At 40.4% G+C, this 27,005-nt stretch overlaps 1 protein-coding gene across 1 annotated transcript in view; it reads left to right on the forward strand.

Moving 5' to 3' along the window:
* Positions 1-27,005, forward strand: part of PTPRM (protein tyrosine phosphatase receptor type M) — an 812,937-nt gene that overhangs the window by 544,118 nt on the left and 241,814 nt on the right. Inside the window, exon 14 of the mRNA XM_044921209.1 lies at positions 2,227-2,301. Coding sequence (XP_044777144.1) covers positions 2,227-2,301 — 75 coding nt within the window. The remainder of the gene's footprint in view (positions 1-2,226; positions 2,302-27,005) is intronic.

The following is a 27,005-nucleotide window of genomic DNA, read 5'->3' on the forward strand; positions in this document are numbered from 1 at the left end:
AAGGAAAAGAAAACCTGTTTAACTTTGTCCAACCCTATGTTTCCCAAATTATTTGATCCAAACTCATTTTCCAAGAATCACGAAAGTCATGCCAAAGAGTTTGGTAAATACTGGTTCCTCACATCCCAGAAGACCCCACCACATGCAACTGAGATGATACTTTGCAAGTCTGATCCACTTTTTGCTCTTCCATTCATACCTTTGAGCCTAAAAGAGACCCTAAATTTATCAGCTACTATCAGATACTGTCTTCAAAGCAGAGGATTGGGATTTCTGACTTTACCTTACCAAATTTAGCAGTATTCTGTTTTGTAATGCATTTTTATTGATATTTTAAGATGGGGGCAGCAAATTTTTAGGCAAAGGGCAGAGGGTAAATATGTTAGGCTCTGTGAACTATATGGTCTCTGTCACAGCTACTCAGCTCTCCCACTGCTGTACAAGAGCAGTCGTGGGTGATGTGTAAGCAGTTAAGTCTGACTGTGTTCCAATAAGACTTTGTTTGCAAAAGTAGGACGTGGGCCAGCTGACTCCTTTTTAAGGTAATTTGTAACAGAATCTAGTTTTTTTTTTCCTGGTAACTAAAAATAATAGTCACAAATGAACGCTTTAGAAGGCAGAACATAGAAATCATATAAAAACCCCTCCTGATATCTATAATGTACCTTTTCCATGGGGGTTTTGAGCCTCTGATTGCAATTTGCCTTTCCTTTAGTTGTGAATACATGGCTGCCCAACATAGCCATTTTCAAGTAACTTTTTGTTCATATTGTTTACCTTTTTCAGTATTGGGTAGATGCTCTGTTTTTGATCAGACAATTGTGCTCAAAAGCAGAGTAGGTCACATTTTCCTGTAAGTAATAGAAAACCACACAGGAATGTTGGTTGAACAACAGTAGTCTATACCCAAGCAATCGTTACATGTATAAACTTGGTACCAACTTTGTAACAGGTCTTAGAAATTACATTTTACTGTTTGCAATTGATTATATCAGGATGGAAAACTGCATACTCTATCCTATCAAGAAAATTATCTCTGTAGTACCTCAGGAGTCCTCCATGTTCTGACCCAACTGGTAGTTTATTCATCTCACTTAACAAGACTAGGAAGTTTTCATTAACAATGCGTGAAAGACAATTATCCCACTTCTGAATCCAGTTGCTACAGTTGTCTAGTTATAAGGAGCAGCACTGTTTGAATGGTGCAGAGGGGTATTTCAAAATATTATGCAGCAGCAGTTTTGGGTTTAATTGTCTGCAGATGGTAGATGATCTATTTTCCTTACTCGCTGCCACATTTCTAATAGCACCCAGGCTGTTCCATGTAAATTAGTAATCTTTCATGTAAGCCTGTCCTTAATTTTCCAATATTTTTTCTTTGCATCATTTTCCAGCTGTATCATGTTAGAACTGACGTTTTAATTTTCAATATTTCCCCCAATATCTGTGTGTCATAAATGTTAACCATTTAAACACAACTGCTGAGCTGTGCAGGCAAACCAAGAAACCCCACTGGTCCGATTCAAGAATCTTAATCATGTCTTGGGTCACATGTGGACCATGACAATGATAGCAAAAGCAATTACTCATTTTCGTTTCTTTAACCGATGCTTTGAGATGCATTTTTTTCAGTCCCTTAATGTGACAAAATAAGGTCCCTAAATGGAAATGTTCTACATGAAATTTAGTTATCAGAGAAATTTCTCTACCTAAAAAATGTTTTTAGTGAAAGAAGATAATGTGCTCCACAAAGGTGATTTTAGCAAGAAGAGAAAATACTGTGACTTCAGCAGCAGAATTTTAAGTAACCTAATAAATTTTAAAAGCCTAAAGTTGGGATCATCAGAATTAGCAATGAATCATTTAGACACTACGCTCAGTAGCATTTGGAAATACTATTCAGTCTAGAGCCTTATTTAGGACTTATGTTTTGTTTTTATTTTTTCCCCTTCAGTTGATCTACCCAGAATCTCAGCCAAAGCTTGCAACTGTGTCATAGTTAGAAATCTAACTGCCTGACGAAAGCCTGTTTAAGGGAAAAGAATTCCAAAAATTCAACACTTTGCTATGTGTTTTTTTCTTTTTTCTTTTCTTCTCTTTTTGTTGTTGTTGGAACAAAGTTGAGACGATGTGATATACTGATCGAGATTCTCCTTGCTAGCCTAGCTTCAGTCTGGCTTTTTCTTCCCTCATGCATGCTGACCTGGGAATCTTCCTTTGCCATAGCTGCGATAATCGTGACTCAGCTTACAACACCTTACATTCGCATCGCCCCTGCTGCAGGCGACGACCAACTGACAGGTCAGACGTTCAAGTATAGATGAGTCATCTTGCCCATTTCCTGCTCATTTTTCTCAGCTTTGTTTCCCCTCTACATTTCCTCCTTTGCTTAAGGCTTGTTTACAATGTTTCAGACTCTTGGTACAGACCTGTGCCCGCATTAAATTAAGTGATGTGCTTGGCCACTTCTGTGTGTGCATTTATACCCATGCATTAAGCACAACGCCACTGCATGTTTTCATTGTGTGTTTGTCTGTTGGTGTGTTCCTTTCGAGCCTAATGTTAAACAAAATGAAATTTGCTGGACTTGCGGTAGCAATGCCATCAAACGGAATTTCAGTCAAAATACAGAAAGATGATGTCCAGTTATGCAAATTAACCTAAAAAGCCTTTGCAATGTGAGGGTGAGTGAGGTTTACTTTTCACCTTGTAGGGTCTAGTTTGCACGCACATTTAGCAATGCAGAGTCTTGAAATGGAGCCACCCAAAGCTGTTTGGGGTGACACTGTTCAAACAGCTTTTCATGTACATACAACCGGAGCAGAGCTGATTGCATTCCTTCTAGATCCTTGTTTCAAAGCAAAGTGTTTATATAAAGCAGTGGCACATCTGCAAGTCAAATGCATTGAATAATTTAGGGAAGTTTTTAAAAAATTGAATGGCTTAGAGTCATGCTGTTGAACTGTGTGCTTCTTTGTAGAAGGAAAAGCACACAGAAAGAATTTAGCTAAGAGAAATTAGCTTGTCCATCTGTACTATCTCTAAAGGTGTATGGACATATGTATAAACTCGTAGGGAAAGAGTCCGGTAAATTACTCCAGACTGAAGGTGAGTGGTCAGAGAACCCCAGAAGACAAATTTTTGTCCTGCAGCAAAAGCAAGCCATTGTCAAGATTTCTAACAGAATTACATGGGCAGGATTCAAATTCTGGTCTCAGAGACATGATCAACATTGTAGTTTGTGGCAGGTGTAGGCGTGGCTCAAGCTGAGTAAGAACATTCAGCTGTTTTCCATAGAATTTCCACTCCAGCAATTGTTTTAAGTGTATGAAACGAAGGAATATTCTCTAACGTTTAAGAAAAAAAAAGTATAGCTTAACTCATGGTAACAATTCATAAATCTTCAAGTTTTTCTGTGAGCTTATTATTTTGGCAAATAAAAGCAACTGAAACTCAGGAAATGTACAGACTGAGTTTTTTAAGGTGAAGGAATGTAGGCTAATACTACTTCTTCCTCTCCTGGCATTCTGTACATATTTCCAGTCCTCTGTTTCAGGGCCTAAAAGCTATGAAGTTCTTATTAACAGTTCTGCTTCTGTCGCTTCCAAGTTTCTTTTTAAGCACATTTCTTTTACTGATTGAAGTCCTACTTGTTACAGACTCTTTCTTATCCGGAATTTGTGAAGTGCTCTTCCCAAACAGTAGAAGTACTTAAGGGATAGCGTCTTCCTTAACATAAGCCCTCCACTCTAAAACCTTCATATTTAAGGACTGGCCCATGGCCCATGGTTGGGTTAGGTGTCCAAGTTGAAGGTAACCTGAGATCCTTGAGCAAGTCAGACCCCCAGGTGGCACCATTGTTGTCAGCAGACCGTTAAAAATGGGTTGGCCCCACTATCCTATAAATAAGTGCTGTGGGAAATATAGTTAAAGAACCCCCTTCTCAAGCTTTGCCTGTATCTACTACTTCCATATGAAGCATGCTGTTTACTAGGCATGAAGTAAGTGAAACTCCTGAACATAGATTTCTCTCTAAAACTTGCATGATTAAGAAGATACCTCATAAATCAGCCTCCTTCACAATGCTTTCAGATCCAGCGTATCTTGTTATTTGGGAACTAGTCTGTGAAGGACACATACATTGCTGTATTGTATGGCTGCCATTCTTTTAAGGGCTGCAGGATATCTCCATCATTTACTTTGCTTTATTAGAGATTAAAATGTTAGAGTGTTAGAATAAGCCTCAAAAACCAGTAAAAAACTACTCCCGATCCTTTTTCAGTATTTACTGCTGATTTTAATGATAGTTAATCTAACCCAGATAAATTCAAAATCAAGTAATAATCCTTTTGCATTTTCCATTTGCATCAGCCATCAACTTTGATAGCAGTAACACTGTCTTTTTTAAGAGATTTATTCATGAGTCATACTGCAAGCTTGAGACTTAATGCATTCAATCACTGATCTGACATTTATTGAGCACCCTCTGTGTGCCAGGTATAGATCTACTAACTCTTATAAAGAGCTTTACTCTGTATGGTTGCCCAGGCTCTTGGCATCAGGCATTTTGCATTAGTCACATCAAAACCTACGTACACATGTGCTCTTAGGAATGAAAACTTACTGTCATGCTCGTCATTTAGCAGTTAGGAAAAGACAACAGTTTTGTAACTAATGGGCGAAAAGGACATGGATTGCCAAACCTTTCTCATCGTGCGGAGCAGCTTAGGAAATGGTCGCTGAGACAATTCTGAACGCTGCACATCTGTGACCCATTAAACTGTTCTGGTTTTGTTTATTCGAATAATATGGTCCCTTCCAGAAGCCAACAGGAGACGCATGAGGGATACGTTCTGAAGTGCCCTCGGCAATGTTTTTGTTCATTTTGTTGTATCTGTGCTGACATCACACTCTTAGAAGTGCTATTCAAGGCTGTACTTATACTGGGAAACCTTAGCAAGAGAGTCCTCTGCAGCATAGCTCCTTTGTCCCAGAACTCGGCACATGTGGCTTGGGTTTTCCGTGGGACCTCACTCGCTGTCTAACACCAAAGAACACAAGCACCCTGGTGACCTGATGTCAGCACCAGGACTGTGCTGTACACAGCAACCTGCTTCTAAACATTAGCTGATCTGATTCACTGAACCAGGCAGATCAAACTGCAGAATGCTAGTGTATTGGATGAGCGGGACTGTCACTGCAGTGGGCAGTGTTTCTTAAAATTTGTTTTCTGCAGTCAACAGTGAGAATACGTCATCATCCAATATACACACATAGACCTACACATTAGTTTAACTGAAGCAAAGGCATTAGAAAACATACTGCTAAGGCTACTCACTGAATAAGATGCGCTCTGATGTGTTCTATTCTGTTCCATCTTATTCTATTTTTTAAAAAATTCTGGTCACTACCTACTAAACTGATTTAATTTCCCACTCTTGGGTTGTAACCCCCAGATTTAAAAAATGCTTTACTCAACCACTGGATTTAGGAGATTATAAAAGGAAACAATATATAACTGGAATAAAGGTCCTATCTACCTGAAAACCACTCTAAAGAGTGCACACAGAGAAAGTTCTAGAAACTGGAAATGCTTCTGGTTTCTACTTTGTTCCCTTTATTATGTGATTAATTGTCTGTAATATAGTACTGCTTTGGGAAGAAAATTAAAAGCTGTACATGCTAGAAATTTCTTTTTAAGATTTTTTAGTTAATTTTATAAATATCTCTAGGCTGTTTATTTTATATTAAGATATTTCTGCTTATGATTTAATAACCCAGCCAACTCTGAAATGCTGTGGAGAATGTTTTCCTTAAACAAATTTTTTATCATCCATTTTGGTTAACCCATACATTTAATATGATAAGATCTGTATCTTAGAATATTTATAAACAAAGTGACTTCTGGGATTCAGGTACAGATCAGATATATCAGAGCATGTAGAATTACTTGCTACATATAATTAGTACTGGAAAAAAAAAAAAAAAAGAGAGAGAACTAGCCAAAGATTATTCCCACAGAGTTTCAAGTTTTGAAAAATACACATGTAGCATATGTCTGTATTGTCAAAGATAAACACAGCTGGACATTAAAGCTGTAAAAACATTTTATTCAGTAACTACTGACTATAGGGGATAGAGGTGGGCTCCATTTTGATTTTTGCAGAAGGGACTGGCATTTTAAAGGGAGAATGAGGGGATAGGGAGGATGTGAGCAGGGGCTCAGTAGAGTCAGGGGAGTGAAAATTTACAACAATCAGGAAGGGTGTCTTGGTCCACGAGACACCCATCTGGTTGGCTAACTAGCATTTATCCAAGTTGGGCCACTCCCCTCCCTCAGAGGCTGGGACACTGGGGCCCTGTCTTCAAGTGTCACTGGAACAAACCATGAGTTCTTTGGGCAGGCTCGAGTTTTCTCAGGTGAGCATTTTAAGGGGGATCAGGCCACCTGGGTCTGCAGCCTTGAACAGTTAGAAACCATCAGTGTTCAAGTCTTCACAGGCCAAGGTTGAGGCCTAGGGGAAGAAGGGCTCAGGGGAGCCGGCTGGAGTTTGGTCACAGAGAGAATCTTTGCCAGTATGTAGGCAAAGTGATCATGAAATAAATCCCAAAGGATTTCTTTTTCTCCTTAATGTGGCTCTTAAAGCAAATAGCGTTTTTATTATTTTTATTTATTTATTTATTTATTTATTTATTTATTTATTTTAGAGAGAGTGTGCACATGGCGGGAGGTGTAGGGGGAGAAGGAGAGAATCTCAAGCAGACTCCTCTTGGAGGTGAGCCTGACACAGGGCTCCATCCTATGACCCTGAGATCATGACCTGAGCCGAAACCAAGAGTCGGACTTTTTTTTTTTTTTGAGTCGGACGTTTAACTCACTAAGCCCTCCAGGCACCCCAATAGAGTTTTTTTTTTAATGTAAAATCTAAAACATGGAAGTCACTGAACTAGATTCCACTGAGGAAGTCAGGCCACTGAGTGTACGAGGGACGCTATGCTAGAGACTTCCACAGGCATTATTTCACTCAGTCTCACAACAGCCACCTGAAAGAACATTGTCACACTTTTCAGTTGAGAAAAGGAAGGTCAAAGGAATTAAACACCTCCACAGGCCCCAGAGTACTGAAATGCAGTCAAGTCAGGGAGAGAAATCAGATTCCAGGCTTTGTGACTTGAGCCCTGGGCTCCTCTGACCTCAGCATCTGTTTGAACTTCTCCCTTTTTGCCCTCCGTGCCCTCCACACTCTCCTCTGTCCCCTCCTGGGCTCCTCAGGCCTCACTTGCTTCCCACCCAGCCCTGACACCCCATGCAGCCCTGTCATTTGGGTTTTTATTGACACCTGGGCCCTCTGGGCCCCTCGCCCCCTTGCCCTCACCGCACATCATCCTGCTCCCCAGCCTGAGAACCTCCTATTGCCTGCTTGCCTGGCTCCTGTTTTCATACTAACAGGTGTTGCTTGACAAACAGCAGAACAGGCAGATTAATTCTCCTCGAGGTAGGTGCTTTGCCCCTCACCTTGGTGTTTCCCACTGATCAGTGAATGTCCCCTGCATATGCAGTGTTAGAACACTGCCCTCCACGCCCACCCAGCTGCTCCCTCAGCCCCGAGCCCTGAGACGTCTGGCTCAGGCCTCCCCTTCCATTGCTGTGCCCTCTCTCCTGGGTGGGCTGCCTTTTGCCAGCCGTGGGACGTTCAGTTTCCGTCACAGCCCTGCTGGTCCTAGCCATTGGGTCACAGAGAAGGACACCTTTTCCTTAGGAACAAAAACTGTAATTGACGTTCACCAGCAACAGCCCAAGGAGATTTCTCGAACACTCACTGATGAGTGGGTCTGCAGCAAATATCAAATTTAAGTAGACCCTGAAGCCCTAACACCATCTTTCCAGAACACGTGTTTCTCCTGCCACCTTTACAAAGAATGAAGGAGAGTGCTAGATCCTGTATGTCTCAGCTCATGGATTTTGAGCCCTAGGCTGATACTAGGCAGGGAGCCCAAATTAGGATCTAAATTTGGTGGTGACTGTAGGGGGCGGTACATTGGGAAAGGTAAGGATCTCAAATCCTTCATTCCACAGATGCTCGTTAATCAGTTGCCAGAGACCATCAGCAGTGGAAGCCCTATACATTGTCTGGTCCAGTCGTTCTCAAACAGTGCTCTGTGGGGTTCCATGGGAAAGCCTCAAGAGCTTCCTCTCACACAGGCCTCTGGGCTGGGCAACAACTTCACGTTAGAAGTTATGGGTAGCAAAGCAGGTGGGAACATGGGCTCGAGAACTAAATCAGTCACGTTCAAATCTCAGCTGTGTCACTTACCAGCAGAGTGACCTTGTGCAAGTTACTTCAAATCTCTGTGCCTCAGTTTGCTCATCTGTGAAATGGGAGTTACAGTTTTACTCACAGTAAAGTTGTCAGGATTAAGTGAAACAAGTAAAGTACTTAGTAAACCCTCAATAAATGTTAGCTATTACAGTTTCTCTACCTTAACACATTCTTTTCAATTATGGGAATGATGCAAACCCTTTCATTCCTTCATTGATTCATCAAGCACATATTTCCTAAGTGCCTGCTCTATATGGTAGACACGCTCTTGGGATATGTCAGTGAACAAAGCCTATAAAAACTCAGATATACTCAACAATTTTACCCTATGTCTATACTGACCTCATCCCCAGCCCCTGTAATAGTGGTCTTTCTCTCTACATAAAAATATACAAATATATCCAGATTTTTTCACTACCACTTATACACTTAACTCTGCCACTTGCATTTTACATTTAATAGGCAATGAATTCTTCAAGCCTATACCTATCAATCTAAGATATTCTTTTACCTAGTTGAATATTGTTCCTCTGTAGGACCATGTGATGATCTATTCACTCAGTCCCTTGTTAAGGGACATTCAGATTTTCACCATTTTTTTTTTCCTGCTAACAACAACAATCACCACCACAAACTGGAATAAATAACCTTCTGTGTATGTTCTTTCCATTATAACATTTATTTCTTAATGATTCCCAAATGTGGGTCAAAGGATAAGTTCATTTTTTATGTACAACTGGCCGTATTCCTTTCCTTCCAAATTGTAGCGGTTCATCCCCAAGTACCTGCTCAGTGCCCCTTTCCCACGGATCCACCTGCTCTGATGTTTACCACCTCATGTTTCCAGTATGGTGAGTGAAGGTGGGATTCTCCTGACTTTTCCTGAACCTGGGCATCCTGGCCTATGTTTATTGGCCATTTGCATTTCTTCTTCTCTATTTTTTCATACTTATTCCTGTCAGTCACTCTTCTTTTGACTCCATTGTGTCTTTTGGCATAAAGAAGTTTGCATTTTCAGATAATCAGTATGTTCCCATTTTCCTCTGTTTCTCCAAGGTTTTTGTTTTGCTTAAGATCTTCACATCTCTGGGGCGCCTGGGTGGCTCAGTTGGTTAAGCAACTGCCTTCGGCTCAGGTCATGATCCTGGAGTCCCGGGATCGAGTCCCACATCGGGCTCCCTGCTCGGCAGGGAGTCTGCTTCTCCCTCTGACCCTCCTCCCTCTCATGTTCTCTGTCTCTCGTTCTCTCTCTCACAAATAAATAAAATCTTAAAAAAAAAAAGATCTTCACATCTCTGTGATTATTCAGCCAGTCTCCTGAATTTTAGCTTTTGAATCTGTCTAGAAATGACCACTGATAATGGTGTGGTGTATTGCCAAGGGAGAGGTCTAGCTTTTTCCAGATAGACAACAGTTAGACCGGCTCTCATTAGTAAATAAACAATTATTTTCTCACAGAATTGAAACACCATATTGTCATATGTTAAGATACATGTATAGAGTTTGTTATGGTCCTCTTTGGGTCTTCCTACGTTATTATCATAATTTTTTATTATGCTGGCTTTTACGATATTCTGTTACATGATAAAACTAGAATTCTCTCCATATTCTTTGTCAAAAATCCCTCCCCACTGATTCCTCCTTGTCTACTTATCAGTCCTTATGATGGCTTATAGCCTTAGATGCCTCTCCCCACTCCCCTGATTAACATATCAGCCATGCTCCCTCCTTCACCTTTGCTCCCACTTTCCCCTTGCTTAGGAATATTCTTCCCCAGATATCCACTTGGCTAACTCTCCTACCTCTGGTAGTCCTTGCTCAGATCCACCTTCTCAACAAGGTCGGCCATGAATACTCACCGTTCTTCACCCTGCAGCCTTCCATGAGATCTGTCCCCATTCTCTCCACACAATTTGTCCCCTTAGGCTGCAACTTTCTTCCTTTTTATAACACTTCTCACCCTATGTGCTTATTTATGTTTGCTCCTATCTTTCTCCCCCTCCTAGAATATAAGCCCTCGAGGGCAGGAATCTTCATGTGCTGTTTTGTGATATATCCAAGACACTGAGAAGGTGGCCAAGTGCACACCAGGCAGTCAGGTTCCAAAAATGCCACTGAGGTTCTCATTGGAATCTTATCAAATCTATACATTATCCTGACTGTAGAGATATGATAAATCTCTTCAATTCAAATCTTGTTACAATTTGTCATACAAATTTGGAGTTTTCTGCATTAGCTGGCCTTGTCAGGTTTCCCTCTAAAATATATTCCAGGTTCAATGACATCTCACCTTCTGGTGGCCACCACACCAGCCTGGACCACCACACACGCATTTTAACTACTCTCATGGCTCCCTGTTGACTCATTTGCCACATGGCAGCTGGACTGACTTTTGGAAATTAAAGTCTCATTCCATCACTCCTCTTCTTAACGCCCTTGAATAGCTTCCTCCTGCACTTGCATAAATTCCAAACGTCATGTCACAGCAAAGGGGGGCGCATGGTCTGGCCCCTCTCACACCTGGCCCTCACCTTCTATCACTTCCCATACTCAGTGCTGAGCTCCTTTCTCTTCAAAGCACCAAGCTGGATCCTGCACCAGATCGTCTTCCCTGGGACTGCAACTCTAACCCTAATCTTCATATTTCCAGCTCCTTCTCAAAGTTCAGGATTCAGTGTGGAGGTACTTCCCTAGACCACCATCCTGAAGCACAATGCCTTGTTGGCCCCCAGCCATTGTCCTGCCCATCACTCTGCTTCTTGATGCAGTTGCCAATGACTGCGTGTCTCCTTCCAGAATGTGGGGGAGGCAGGGCTTCATCTCTCTATCTCATTCCCAGTGTAGTGTATGGGCATCTAGCAGGTGTTCCACATTATTTACCAAATGACTGAACAGTTGATGACCTTCCTTGTTAAATTTAGTTCCAGGTATTTTATAGCTTTCATCATATCGTTAGTAAATTTTGAGCAAATTTTGATGAGGACAGGAAGCTTTTGAATCTTTTTATTTAGCCTACTTTGGACTGATTTTATGTTAGTCATAAAATTCATCTCTTCTTTAAAGAAAAAAAAATATATATATATATATTTGATTCCATAGACGTTTGCACTGCAAATAAAACAGACCCATGGTTTTCAACCTATTTTTAAAAAGCACAGTTTTAGTCAGCCATTTATTTTAGCAAGAAAGGTTTAATTTTAATTTAATACCCACTCACACCAACATCATCTGTTTCCTCCCACTCCCCAGACTGCATCTGACTACTTCTGTACTTCCACCTGTCAGACCCAGCCAGTGGATCTTTGTTACTCTTTGGGAGCAATAAGCTGGGACAGACCTAAGTGCAGATAGGCAGCATGTGCCCTTCTGTGGACCCAGGGTTCTCTATTTGTAAAATGAAGACATAACTAAAATCAGACTTTAGCCATACTAAGTAGCTCAGAGGACTGGATACAGCTTGAAGAGGGTGTGATTGTTTACTGAATTTGAGCTTAGTCAGTGGCAGGAACAATAAGTTCAAAGGTCCAGTGGTGGGAAGTAGCATGACCAAGAATGAAATATTGCAAAAAAGGCCCTCGTGGCTGGAGAGCAGAGAGCAAGAAGGATGTGTGATGAGTAGTCAGGTTGTACAGGCAGACCGAGGCCGACTGGGACCTCAGAAGTCACAAGAAGGACTTTTGTGTTGATCCTGCAAGCAATGGACAGCCATTGAGGTATTTTCAGAGGTGGACAGGGTCAAGTTTGCACTATACCCTCCAGCCACACTAGAAACATTGGAGGGCGGATGAAATAGGCCAAAGACTGGAATAAAACTCTAAGAAATATAAATTTGTCCGGCAGCCTAGAGAAAAAAGAACAGAGCGGGTGGGTATGAACAGAAGAGCTAAGTGCCAGCAAACTAATACAGCCTAAGTTCCTGCCCTGGGGTCTTGACAATCTGCAGTCAGCGTGGAAGAGCACATGGTAGGGAATTTAAGGGACAAGTTCAAACATATCAAAGGAACACTCTAAGTGTCTTTGAGATGGAATGGTTTCATTCAACCTCTTGCATGAGTTATCCACTTCATTTATTTTGAGAGCTATTTACCGAGGTATTCATATGAATCAAAACTGACAAAGAACATAAAGGATAATAAAACTCAGCAATATTGTTTGAATATATGGTCACTCAGATAAAATCTCACCAGTGTTCACTGCAGACAGTTATATTTTGCCCGTTTAAGAGTGCAGTCATTAGGCTCATAAAGTGTTGTATTGGAGATTGTTAATTTTGTCGACTACAAAATATATGTAGAAATATTTTTATCTACTACTACAGGGGCTCTATTTCTTTTATCTTGATACTTCCCACAACCTGCTACTCAGTGCTTGGCACTTGAAAGACACTCAGAGACCAGCTGGAAGGAATTCATGTGTAAAAGTTAAAATTCCCTTGAAGGCATGAACTAATTTTCACACCCCATTTTTTAAGAAAAATAATATCTGTGCCACAGACAAGCTTCCAACTGTGGCTGCCATCAGGAGGAGTGGGACTCGGGGAGGGGAGGGCTGGACCAAGTGTCACATAGCCGTCCCGTGGTCAGCCTTTGTTAGCAAGTGGGACATGCAGTTCCATTCTGATAGAACTAAGTTACAACTTTGCCATCCCTTAAATACTTAGCTTTTGGGAGACAGGCTCTGCCCTGCTCCAAACATGTTCACTGTTCACACATTAGGAGACAAGTGTCGCTCATTCATCCCTTAATGTGAAGAGCTTTTCCTCCCCTTGGGAAGCTTTGTGTTAAGAGATGCACAGAGTTCAAAAAAGTGCAATGTGTACTCTTTGCTCTCAAGGAACTTATATAAAGGATCTTTGTTAAAACCAACATAAACAAACAAAAAAGCAACATAAACAGTTGACTAAATATTCCACATCAATAAAATTTACTAATATCTTGAACAATTTGTAATAATGATAAGTGTGTAATGAAATAAGTTAGCATATATTCAGTTGTGCTCCAAAACGTAGTATATGTATGATACCAGAGTCCTTCTCAGTGTCAGGAGCTTTGATTAAATCTTTTGAGAGAATTTTGGGTAAAAATAAAGGGAAGATAATGCCTCCGTTAGGCTTCCTAATAAATAAAAATTGCCAAACTCTTCATTTAAGCTGATAATCCATTTATTGGAAACAGTGGCTGAATTAGAGCTACCATATTCCAATTAATTAGGTACCCTGATTTTTCAGATGCATTATCGTATCAGTATGGGTGACTAGCAATTCACATGCTGCCCTGTCTTAGGCATTTTTTATTATACTATATATAAGTGCTATATATACTTTGGCCATGGAGGCCAATATAGAAAGCTAGTGAGGGGAGAATTTGGTTGGAATTTCAGCATCTCTTACAAGGGTTGCTTGAGGATTCTGAAAATTTCCTTTTCAGCTGCAAAGAATGTAAAGTGAGGGGAAATTTTTATTCTTTCTGCAACACCAGCTGAATGCATTTTAATGGGCTGTAGTGTCACTGGTGATTTATTATCCCTTTTTGTTCTTTTATGTGTTATATTTGTCATTTTGCTATGGCAGTTTCATCTATAAAACAGTATAGTTACAAGAAAATGGTGAGGGGATACGGGACTGCCATGGGAGATTCTGTTGCTTTTTCCTTGTCATTTTGGAGAAGGAAATACTGAGTCAAATGTCAGGCATTTAGTTTCAGAAATAATACATTTTAAAAGATGTATATTGCACCAAAATAGTATTGTTTTCCATTTTTGCTATATAAACTTAAGAATTTCTATGTAATGATTTTCAATATAAGAGAACAACTTCATTTTTCAATATCCTTTTGTATTTTCCCTTCTATCAGCAGAGTGATAAAGGAAAATAAAACAATGTATTTAACTGTCCTTTATTTGCTTAAGGCATAGAACGTTCTGTCTTGTAAAGCACAAATTGAAATTTTGTATTTTAGAAAATCTACCTTTTAATTTCAACATGAATCTGGTGCATTGTACATGTCCAACCAACACGGATGCTGCAAGTAAAGTTTTGAGCTCAAAATAAACCAAGCTTTTGGCAAAAGAGTCAATACGTTGTGAAAAAGAAAGTGCCTACATTTGAAAAATAGTTTTAGATTTTTGCATGAAAGATTTCATATTGATGAGTTGAATTATTCTTGCCTTTTTTTTTAAAGAAAGATATTTAAATTTTATATTTAATTAATTCATCCTTGATATGAGTGAACGTGGAAAAGGCCTGGATATTTTTTAAATATTTATCAAAATTGAATGACGCTACCTGTTTCTCTAGGTCTTTCTCTTCTCCCTAGTGTCCAGCACGGAGCCAGACACACAGTAGCTGTTCAGCAGCATCTACTTGTTGATAGATAACAATCATGATATTTTGATTTTCATCCCTTGCTTTAGACAGATGTCACTACAATTTAGAATATAAGGCATCAAGATTAATTCTGACAGTTTTAGGTGTAAGAAATCCGTGAATTTCATTCAGAATTTGTAGGCAAAGGGCCATGTTCTGCTGTCGTGCAATTAACTTTTTGGTTGGCTTTGAACTAGTCTCTTTTATAAATAAATATCTTTAGAATACTGTAAAATACTTAGTATTTGTGAGAGGGTTTTTTTTTAATATTTATGGGTATGATCCAATATACGTAATCAGGATGAAAAGGAGTCAGAAATTCCTTCATGACCTTGACACAGCAGGATGTAGAAGAGGCAGCAGATCAAGAAAATATTGAGGATAGATCTAGGAATAAATAAATCTCCCTTTCAAAGAAAGAATTCTTTTAAATGCTTTGCTGACCTTGTAAAAGAATCAGGGGACAATCAGGATGGGCAAGTGAAAGGAGGAAAAGCACAGTCCTTTCAACAATAACAGATTTCATTTGCCATCTTGACAAAATCAATGCCAAGACATGTTCATCAGTGACTCCAGTAGGCTGAGAAGAAGGCCTAAAGTCTTTAAAAAGATGGGCTTCTAAAATTCTAGCATGTTAAAATTCCCCACCCCACCCCAACACACACACACCTTTTAGAACTGTCATCCTTGCCAAGGTGAGAGGATCTTGGGTAATACCTGATTTGTTCTCAAACCGTGGCATTTCTAGCTTAGCTACCATACATTCTTTTTCTTTTCTTTACCTTTTTTTCTGAACAGAAAACACACTGACTTTTTATTTGGAAATAATGTCAAACTTAAAGTTGCAAAAATAAAAATATCACATAGAATACTGGTATATCCTTTATCACATATATCTGTTGTAAACATTTTACCCTATTTGTTCTGTCATTTGCTCTCTTTCCTCGTGTGTGTGTGCACACACACACACATAGTTTTTTTCTGAAGGATTCGAGAACAATTTACCTATGTCATGACCCTTCACCCCTAAATATTTGAGTGCATACTTGCTAAGGATAGGGATATTCTATTATGTAATCGTAGTAGAGTTATCATCTTGATGGGTTTACTTAACTCTACTGTTCTTGTTCCAGTTTGCCAAACCTAAAATGCCCTTTGTGACATTTCCCTCCTCCACTACAGGATCTAGTCTAGGATCAGTTGTTGTATTTGGTTTTTATATCTGGTCAGCCTTCTCTCTCTGGGAAGGCTGTCCTAGGGGCCAGGGCAAGAGAGGTCACTCTCCTTTGTGGAACTATAGTGTTTATCTTGCCACTTTCTCATCTCACATGCTTGTCAAATGGGAATCCATGATTTCATGAAAGTACAGGACTATCACTTTACTTGATGATAAATCATTCCAAACAATATTTTCATTAAAAATCAATATGTCTTTGAGTAAAATGCAACATTTGCATGTTTTATTTGAAAAGACTGAACAACAGACTTCAAGGAAATTTTGTTCCAGTGGTACGTCACTTAGGATAAACCTCAGGTACTTGTCCTTTCTTATCTGCTGTTATGGGTACAAGCGATGGAAAAGTATAAGAATCATGCGTCCCTTTGACCAGCTCACGGGGATCAGTGAGTTGAGGGCCCTCAGGTTTAGACTCCAGGTCATTTTCAAAACCATGTGGTTTCCCAGGGCACTTTTTAAACATATCAGACAGGAATCTGGGCCTAATGAATCTCTGCACCAGATTTTAGTAGGGTGGTTCACACAGGAACTCTGGATCCTAGTGTATATAATTTAGAAAACATTTACTTTAGTTTTTGTTTGTTTGTTTGTTCCATTTACTTTAGATAGAAGGTAGTGAGTCCGAAGTCCAGGCTTTTGGGGCAAATCTCTTAAACTCTAAATCTCAGCTTCCCTATCTCCAAAACAGAGAGATTACTTTTCTTAGCCTCATGGTAGGCCTTGGGAGAATGAATACAATGACAAGATACAAAGGACCTGCACCAAGCTGGCTCAGGGTAAAGAGGAGGAATTGGCAGTTGCTGGTAACTTCTTTTGTAGCTCTGTTGTTTTTATTCCAATAGAAGATTGTTTTATGGCCCTCCGGTCTTTCAAGAGAACTAGGTAATTAATTGGGTCACTGCCACTCCCAAATTTGTGTGCTACAGCTCTTCTGAGAAGCTTAAAATTTAACTTCCAGGGAAATGAATGGATTTCTTGATGCTATGGAGGGTGTTATTTACATGAACACCATGTACATGCTGTGGTCTCCAGGAGCACCAGAGCGTGAGAGACACGTTATTATTCTATCACATGTCAAGACCTGTAATGAGTCCCCCACAGATGATATTTTCCATTTGCCTGTCTTTGGGATATAAACTGCATCAGCATGACCCAGGCTATTATCTTGCTCCTGGCAATGATGGTGATGATGATAATGATGAAAAAGTTGCTGCATTTTCAAAGACAACTACTTTATTTGAAGCAGTAATAGCCCAAAGCAGTGTATAACCTATTTTGCTCTTCCCTGTAGCCCTGTGCCATGGAATAAAATGCCAGGCTCCCTTTGTTGTCCTGGCCATTTGGGGTTCCTTTGTTCCTCACTGTCCTTGGTTTAAATGTGGACACCTCTCTTTGATTTGCCCTTCAGTTACATCTGTTCTCCAGGGGGCATGAGAGGACTCACTTTAATAGAACTCCATTAAGAAAGCTTATAGATTATCTCATTGAATAACATTTTTAGACATTGAATATGAAGTTGGAAAAATACAGAGTGGTTCTCAAGTTTTCTTTCGCATGCTGTTTTCATTTAGGAGAGTAAATAACTATCTCTGAGAAACAATCTTTGCAAGTAAGCCTGGCACCTGCCTTGGAGTTAATAAATGGCATCTGTTCAGTACATCTATCAGCATCTCTGATGAGGTTTCCCATTTACTCTAGTAAATATTCAAGCAATACATCACTTTAGCAATGTAATTGATGTTCAGTTTAATTTACTTATTGGTATTGCTAATGATGTAATTAATTATTAATTATGGTTTATTATTAATTATAACCATTTATTCTATTGGAGCTCTTGGTCAGAGCTCATACCAGGCATATCAGCTTTTGCCTGGGATTTTGCCGGTCTTTGCAATGGTTTTATTTTACTTATTTACTCAAGATTATATATGACTTCAGAGTAAACATGATGAGAAACAAAGCTATCTTTAATATTACCAATTTGATGGGTTCTCCTTATATGTCTTTGAATAGTTTCCATAGATACTGGTGTATATTTATGTACATATATGCATGCACATGCATGCTCAGACATGCATGTAGAGACCTCAGCAGAGTGGGCTACATGTGTCTTTTAGCCAGTTTAGGGGCTTAATAGAGAGAATTTTCAGATTTCTACCTTGTTTCTTCTATGAGTAATTGGAAGTTAAAAAATACTTCTAAAGTAGGGTCATAGAAATCATATAACCATTTTATTAAGTCAAATTATTTTCAATAGTTTGAATCATGTTGGCATTATCTTACTACAAGTTTCTCTCTGTTGTTGTTTTTTTTTCCTCTCTAAAAAGCCCCAGACCATTGTCATTGCTCTCCAGCAGAAATTTTGGCTAGTTTAAAGACTTCTAAGACAAATTCCATATATGATGGTGAAAAATGGTCTATAGCTACTTAATCATTGCGAGTATTGAGTTCATAACACTTTATTCTTGACAGATACTCATTTCCTATCTCTCTGATCTGTATCCAGTTAACTTTCTCGTCATTGATAGATTTATATTTCACTGCTTTGGTGCTGAAAATATAACATTTCGCCACTAGTATTTATTTCCATGCTCCTCCTTTCTATTAATCTCATTTCATCATTGATGAAAGTTTGGTCAGTGAATTTACTGGTAAGGACTTTGATCTGTCATCAACATACTGAGAAAACACTTCTTCTGTGTACTGGCTGTCTCTCGGTGTGCTCGGTTGAACCAGTGTTCAGACATGATCCTTCTGTTGCGGGATGTTGTCTGGAAGCCCATGGAAGGTCATCTGAAAGTAGCTGCAGATGCCTTTTTCCATCGTAATCCCCTCACTACATCCTGGGGACCAGTTGAGGAAAGACCACATGTTGTTTCTTTCCTTTTATATCCATCATGCTCTCCGAGAACTTCAACATAAATGGAAAAGGAATAGGCAGGTTATGAAAAGAGTGCAATTCAGAATGTGATTAATCGTGAGAGATCTTCAGTGCAGTAAAGGTGTTCTCACATGTACTGTGGATACATAATAAAATACTAGGCCAGGTCATAGGAGCGCCAGTCAAACAGCTTTGTTCCAAGGAACTCATGTTAGTATGTGATATAAAGAATTTACCAAAATGACTGAACTGAAGGTTGAAAGTAAGTTCTATGCAAGAAGGGTAATGCAAGGTTCTATAGCAGGTCAGTGGGACAGAAAATACTTCCTACAAAGCAATCAAGAGCAATATTTGGGCTAGGTGGCCTTTGAAAGAGGGGTACAATTTGAAATTATGAAAAGTGAGTAGGGGAATGTTTCCATGGAGGAGCAGCAGGAGTCCTGAGAAGGGGAAATGTTGGATGTGTGGGGAAAACTGAACATGTCCATTGAGTTGGAACATAGATGAAGGAAAGTATTAAAAAAAAAAGAAGAAGAAGAAGAACATACAGTTAGGAAAAGGGGTTGGAGCCAGCTCCTGGAAGGCCTTGATTACCTTTTGAAAGAAGCATTAGGAAACTTGGGTTTTTTTGTTGTATTTTTAAATGAAAGAGTGACCTGATTAGAGCAATTCGTTAGAAGACCAGTATGGCTGCAGTGCATGAAAGAGACTAGATGGGATGTCTATGTGGGAATCAAGTACAAAAGTCCAGAAGGGAAATAGGCCAGGTTCATGGCAATGGGAATGGAGAAGAGATGAAGAAAGTATAGCATTTTTTTACTTTTCAAAGATTGAGTGGGGAGGTGAGAACTGACCTGTCTAATGTCAGGTAACTCTTCTTCAACCCAAGGATAGAATGAACAAAGGGTAATATATTTCATTTTTATGTGCTGAGGGTCAAAATGCCCTTTATGTACAACCAAAACTCATTTACTTGCTCTGACTTGTTGAGTACATGCTACATTCTAGGCACTAAGCATATAGAGAGGAAAAGATGCAGCTTTTCTCTGTAAAAACTTGAGCTCCCATTCTTGTTCAGAAATATTCTGCATACAGACACAGATCATATATGGTCATGATTCTCTCTATAAATGCCTCCTATGTGTTTTAAGAGATTCATTCAGTGAAGACTTACAAAGTGACCACTGTGTTAAAAGCATTGTGTTAATCACTAGAAGTCAAAGGTGGATAAGAAATACTCCTTACTTTTGAAAAGCTCCCATGGAAGACTATATCAGGGCACCTGCTGGTCTTCTCCTCAGTTAGATAAATGATCTGAATCCCTTGTCTCTTTTTACATAGTCCTTCTTTTCTCCCCTGTTGGTCATTTGTGTTTCTTTGATTCCTTTCCAGCATCTCTACCTTGTGCATGTCATTCCTTTGGTTCATTTCAAAGTCACTGTATGGGCTGTATTACCAGGCCTTTCTTTTCTGCACTTAGGCCCAGGAAGTCCCATGTCCTCATATTTATCCTATTCTTCTTTCAGGATTTTAATTTTCCTTATTGCATTGTTTTGCACTTCTATTGTTTGTTTGTTTTCCTTCTTCTCTTAGGCTCTTCTCTTTACACCTGATCAAGATGATTTTAAACTTGAGTCTTGTCATTCAGAGCGTTAGCAGTAGTCCCCCGCGTTTGCTGTGTTAGTAGGGAAAGTTCCAATGCAAAGTTCCAATGGAGTGAGCTGCCCAGACATTCCTGGACCCAGGAGGTACCTCCCTCACTTCCCCTCTCACTGTCTTAGGACAAGCTACTTATCCTGATTTCTTCTGCTGCCTTAGTTTCTTCATTTGTAAAATGGTATTGATTACTCCTCATGGTGAAATATTAACTAAAGTTATGTGAGATAACTGGCACATAAAGTAGGACTTCCAAAAGGTCAGCTTTCTTCCTTCCTACGGAATCTAGTAGTAGCACGTGGGCAATCAGTTGACATTCCTTAAATTCCTTTACAATTAGGAATCTCTTCCAATCTCTACATACTATGGCGACTCATAAAACTAGGGTTTGATTCCATGAGGTTTTGCCTCTTAATTGTGTAAAAGGATCATTTAAAATAGTGCACTGAACCCCGATGTTTATAGCAGCAATGTCCACAATAGCCAAACTGTGGAAAGAGCCAAGATGTCCATCGACAGATGAATGGATAAAGAAGATGTGGTATATATATACAATGGAATATTATGCAGCCATCAAAAGGAATGAGATCTTGCCATTTGCAACGACGTGGATGGAACTGGAGGGTATTATGTTGAGTGAAATAAGTCAAACAGAAAGACATGTATCATATGATCTCACTGATATGAGGAATTCTTAATCTCAGGAAACAAACTGAGGGTTGCTGGGGTGGGGTGGGAGGGATGGGGTGACTGGGTGATAGACACTGGGGAGGGTATGTGCTCTGGTAAGCGCTGTGAATTGTGCAAGACTGTTGAATCTCAGATCTGTACCTCTGAAACAAATAATGCAATATATGTTAAGGAAAAAAAAAAAGAAGAAGAAGAAGGTAGCGGGAGGGGAAGAATGAAGCGGGGGAAATCGGAGGGGTAGACGAACCATGAGAGACGATGGACTCTGAAAAACAAACAGGGTTCTAGAGGGGAGGGGGGTGGGAGGATGGGTTAGCCTGGTGGTGGGTATTGAGGAGGGCACATTCTGCATGGAGCACTGGGTGTTATGCACAAACAATGAATCATGGAACACTTCATCTAAAACTAATGATGTAATGTATGGGGATTAACATAAGAATAAAAAAAAATAATAAAAATTAAAAAAAATAAAATAGTGCACTGAAAGAAATTTGCTAACTGATAAAGTAAGATATTAATATATTGGGAGGTGTTTTAAAAATAACAACCCAATTAAATATTTTTTCCATTCTGCCATAGTCTGTGAAAACCTTCCTCATAGATGTTTAGGACCAATGAGGTTCTCAAGTGGGATTTTTTTCTTCATATTGTGTAGGGAATCACCAAGGGTGTTACATATAGATTCCTGGGTCCTACCTTGGACCTTTGATCTTGAGTCCCGGGAAAACCTAGTCATCTTCATGTTCCAAAAACTCTCCAAATGTTCTTAAACTCTATGAATGGAGAACCTCTGTTCTAGAAAATATTGAACAGAATGACACAATGAATATAAGTCTTGTTTATTAAAGAACTTCATTGTTTGAGGAAAAGCTGTATGTTTACTAAATGAGTATGGGGGTTACATGACCCCACTCTCTCCTAGACCCCAGGACTCCTCATTACATTTCAGAGGGTTACCTTTTGGCCATGTGAACGACATAATCATGTTTCTGCCTTCGGTTTCCTAGACTCTGTACATTTTTTGAATCTCAGAAATACTGATTCTTCTAGCAAGCATATAGAATTTATTAGGTGTACTTACTTCTTGATAAAATAGTGAATGAAAAATTTTAGGCAGCCGCAAAAGGTACAAGGGGTTTTGGCAAATGGCTCCTACTTTGTGCAGGAAGCTGTGGTGATTCTTTCTCCCACAAGAATGATTTTTAAGAGCTAAACATAAGCTAGCCAAATCATGACCCAAGACACAAAGTCTGGAAGGAAATTAGAGGGACAGCAGATTTTTATTTTAATGCCTTTAAAGTTTCGTTTCAAACAAAATTCACTCTTAACAGGGGTAGCCTCAAAAACCATCCACTTGCATTCTCTTTATGGATTATTCACTTTGTATGAAAAGTGAACACAGTTGATACCTTATTATTGACAAGTTGTTTCCTCATTTTATGACTTGACCACGATTTGAGAAATGCAAATGGAAAAAATAAAGCTATTTCATCAGAATAGTAACAGCACTAATAATTCTCTTGGAACTTTTAGTGCCCAGATAGTAAGTGATGAGGCTTTGATAGATCATCTTACCCACAGGGTGTTGGCCACATCAATAAATGAAAGCAGTAACTGTCATGAAATTAGAACAAAAATAAAAAAGTAGATTAATTTTTTAGAGACAGTGTATATCAAACAATCCAGTATCTCAGTTTTATATGAGAAATTGTATTTCTGATTATTACTTGTAAGCCGTACATGTTCTGCATGCCCTAAGGTGGAAATTAGGGACAAAGGAAGAGTTATAAATTCAAAAGCATAATCAGGTTACAAATAACACATAAAGTGTGAATGTAGATTATTCCAGAGTAGTTGATTGACTTTGCATTCCCAGGAAGAAAAACAGTGATATGTAATTTAAATGAAAAATCTTGTGGATGTTTCACGATTATGTATAACGTTAAGGCACAGCTGAAAAAACTAAAAACAGACTGCAAGGAATTCTAATTTTCTGTACAACAAGACATGAATGAACTGTCTCATGGTCCTGTTTAAAACCAGGGTGTTGCTATTTTTAAGAAAAGGAAAAGAAATCTACCTCTGCAAAAGGTAAAACAAAAAACAAAAAAAAACCCAAACCTATGAAAATTAATTAAAATAGCTTTGTAGTCCATAAGGTCATAAAAATGGTAGCACAAAGTGGCTGAGGCTTCCTCAGTTGACACTTTAGAACATCTTTTGGAACCAGAGTGCTGGGAAACATGCTTGAGGAAACTATCATCTTATGAATGTCCACAGCCACCATTTTACTTTCTGCTTTTATGTTTCCTCATGTCTCATCTTGTAAGGTGTCTCAGCCTCCTCAGTTTCTCAGTGGTTCCCATGGTTGCTGTCCCTGTTTTTCTCTCCTTTGCCTCCAAATACCAAGAGTGGTATTTTGGTGTTCGGTTTGCCACTGAAACCATTTGTGTGTGGTGGGAATGAAGCATTTTGTTGCTTAGATTCAGTTCAACCTAAACACACATTTTCCCTGGCAGGAGGCCAGCCATCTACTTCCATAAATGGCACCAGCATCCAGCTAGCGCTGGGCATCTGAGACCTGAGCACACCTGTGTGCAGCCGGTGGGATGCCTTCTATGAGTCCCTTGTGCTCACCTTTCAGTTGCACTCACCCCTTTAGATCAGACATTGAGGCTCCAGGCTCAGGTGAGGCAGTAGCCTTCCCAATGGCCCCCAAATGCCTGGCCTCTCCTTCCCCCGCATGAGCCTGTACTTATTCCTCTCAAGGCACAGCTCCATTATCTTCTGCGGCTCCTTGTTTCTTATATTCAGTACAGGCTGTTCTAGCTGGTAAGCAAAGCCAGGAAGCAAACCATAAAGCCTCAGTTTCCCAAGCCTCTCCTCCACTACTCCCTGGCCTGCACCTGGGCTTTTGCCCAGCTAAATGAGTATCTGATCACAGAAATGTCTTTGTGCTCTCTACCTCTCCGTCTTGGCTTATAAGGCATCCTTCTATTGGAATCCTCCCCATCCTTCAAGCCCATTCATATTACAACTGCTGGCAAGGAGCCTTTCCAAGCCTCCCTGTCCACTGCCCCACATTGGGTTCTAGAGCTCACACATGGCACTTCATGTGGCTTCTGGTGTTGTGCCCTGAAAGATGAGGTGCCAGTCTTCTTACTCATCTCGAATTCCCCTATAGATATAATTACAGCACTTCGAACATAAAAGGTACTCAGTAAGGAGTTGTGACTTAGAAGATTATGAAAACCAAGATTAGCATCAGCACATGAGTAGGATTGCTCAAGCAAGTGTCCATTCTAGAAAGCTTCCACCATTAATTCCTGACCACTTTTCACACCCCTCCCCACCTTTGGGATTTAACTCTGAGTAGTATCATCCTCTGCCTTTTTCTCCTCCTCTTCCTCTTCTTCATCCTAGTTATGAGGAGTGAGGAGGGGCCCCAGAGCTCTGTGCTCCTGGATAAACCCACAGCCCCTACCCCAACCCTCACATCTCACCATCACAGTCTGCCTTGAGACCATCAGGATTCATTGCATTATGCCTTTCTCAGCAAGCCCAGGTATCTAGCTCTCCCTTCTCCCCCTAGACCTTCACCCCTGTACCACTCAGTGCATCCCTATCTCCTTCCTCTCTCTGCTGTTCAGAAGCCTCTGTGTCTTCTGGGACTCAAGGTTAGTCACCGCTCAATCCCATATATCCACAGCCTCGCCCGTTCTCCTTCTCACTGTTAGCAGCAACTCTTTCAAAACTTCTCCTCTCTCCCCAAATTACCCTCACCTCCTCCCTCATGCACAGTCACACCTGCCCATCTTGCTTCCTCTGTCACTGGGAAAATGAAGGAGTCAGAAGAGTCCAGTTAAATGTTCTACCGTGAGACCCCCCCCCACCATCTGCTCACCCTCAGGCCTCTGTGCTTGGCATCTCCTGTTTCTCTGAGTGAAGCGTCTGTCCTGTGGCTGAAGGCAGCCCCTCCCTGAGCACTGGGGCCCATCCCTTCCTGGCCCTCCAGCAGTCCAGCAGTCTTCCTTTCTCTGCTGCCTCATCAAAATTTCTCTGTTGGGTCGTAAGCATTAGCATTCAAAAATGCTGTACATCAAAAGCTAATGATGTAATGAATGGTGATTAACATAACATAATAATAACAATAAAAATGCTGTACATTCTTCCATCTTCAAAACAAACTTTCCTTGATCCCTACATTCTCCTCTGGCTCATCCACACTGATGCTTCCTCTGTCTGTATTCTCACTGACCCCCTCTTCCTTGCTGCTTTTCCTCCTTCATCCATTGGCTGTTCCTTTTCATCTCCATTGCCGGTTCCTCCTTATGACCACCCTCCCTCATTCGCCTCCTAAGTGCCCTCGTGCAGTCTCATGGCTTTAAATACCGTCTTTTTGCTGACAACTCCCCCATTTATGACCTTGATTTACCTAGATCTCTCCCCTTTATTTCCAACTGCCTACCTGATGTCTCCTTTGGATGGCTAATATCTCAAAACTAGCCCCAAACCAAACTCCTCATTTCCCCACCTACCTCTCCGCACTGCTCCTCTTGCTTCTCCACATTTCAATTGAGGGCCACTCCATCTTACTCAGGCTGGAAGGCTGGATGTTGTACCAGCACCCTCTCCTTCCCATACATGGGCAAATGCTGGTGACTCAACTGTCAAGATATATCTCAAGGTTGACCTCATCTTACCACCTCCACTGCTATAGTCTTATTCCAAACCATCTTAATCTCTTGCATGGATTATTTATAATAGCTTCATAACTGATATTCCTGTCTCCACCATTGATCCACTACAGTCTATTCTCAACACCACTGCCAGTGTGACCCGGAAACATAAGCCAGATCACGTCATCCAACACTTAAAATCCTCCCATAGCTCTCCCATGCGGCGAAAAAGCCAAGTCCTCACGGTGACCTATGGAGGTGCCCCCAACTCTGACTCTGTGTCCCACCGCTTCCCCGGCTCAGTCCACTGCAAGCCCACCTCGGTATTCCACAGTCCCATCTTGTACCTTTTAATCTTTTCTTCCCTTTGCCTAGAAGGTTCCTCCCTGGGTGTCAGTGGAGCTCCGTCCCTTCCCTCTTTCAGTGATTCCTTCTCTGATCCCATATCTCCGAGTTGCGTAGCACCTGCCCCACTCGAAGATTCCACCCCGAAGACCAGCACTGATTCACATCCTGCTGACAGCATTTGTTTCTGTCTGGGTCTGTCCTTCCCCACAAGAATAGAACTTCTATGAGGACAGAGGTTTTTATTAGACCCATTTGTTCACTGTGGTATTCCTAAAATAGTGCATGGCACCACTGGGGCACTCGATTAATTCTTGTTGAATAAATGAAGAATATTGCTGATTTTCTCCCACATTCAAGGAGAAAGCCAAGCACTGGTCACCATTATTCAGACAGAATGCCAAACTGCCCCTGGGCTATTCCTAATGTTCATTTTTCCTGTTAGGAAGGCTTCCTGTGTGACTAACATAACATAATAAAATTAAATTAAATTAAAAAAAAAAAAAAAGGAAGGCTTCCCGTTTCCTCAAGGTGAGGCAGTCGTGGTGCTGGGGCCGCTATGTCAGTGGCCCCAGGCAGCAGTGATGGCTTTCATGGCCTTCTGTGCTTGTGTCCTTGGGTCTTCTGGAAAAATTTCTGCGGCCAGTTCAGTAGTCAAAATTGGGCCCAAACCTCAAACCAGTGGCTGAGTACATCATGTTCTCGGCCTGGCGTGTGCTGTTATGTAATTTAACATCGAACACCCGGCCAAGACTCACTGTTTTCGGCTAAGTTGAAAACCAACCAAATAAGGCATTGGCTAAAATCATTCCCTTTCCTTTGAGATTTTTCA

This window comes from Neomonachus schauinslandi, chromosome 14 (assembly GCF_002201575.2).
Source record: "Neomonachus schauinslandi chromosome 14, ASM220157v2, whole genome shotgun sequence".
NCBI classification, from domain to species: Eukaryota; Metazoa; Chordata; class Mammalia; order Carnivora; family Phocidae; genus Neomonachus; species Neomonachus schauinslandi.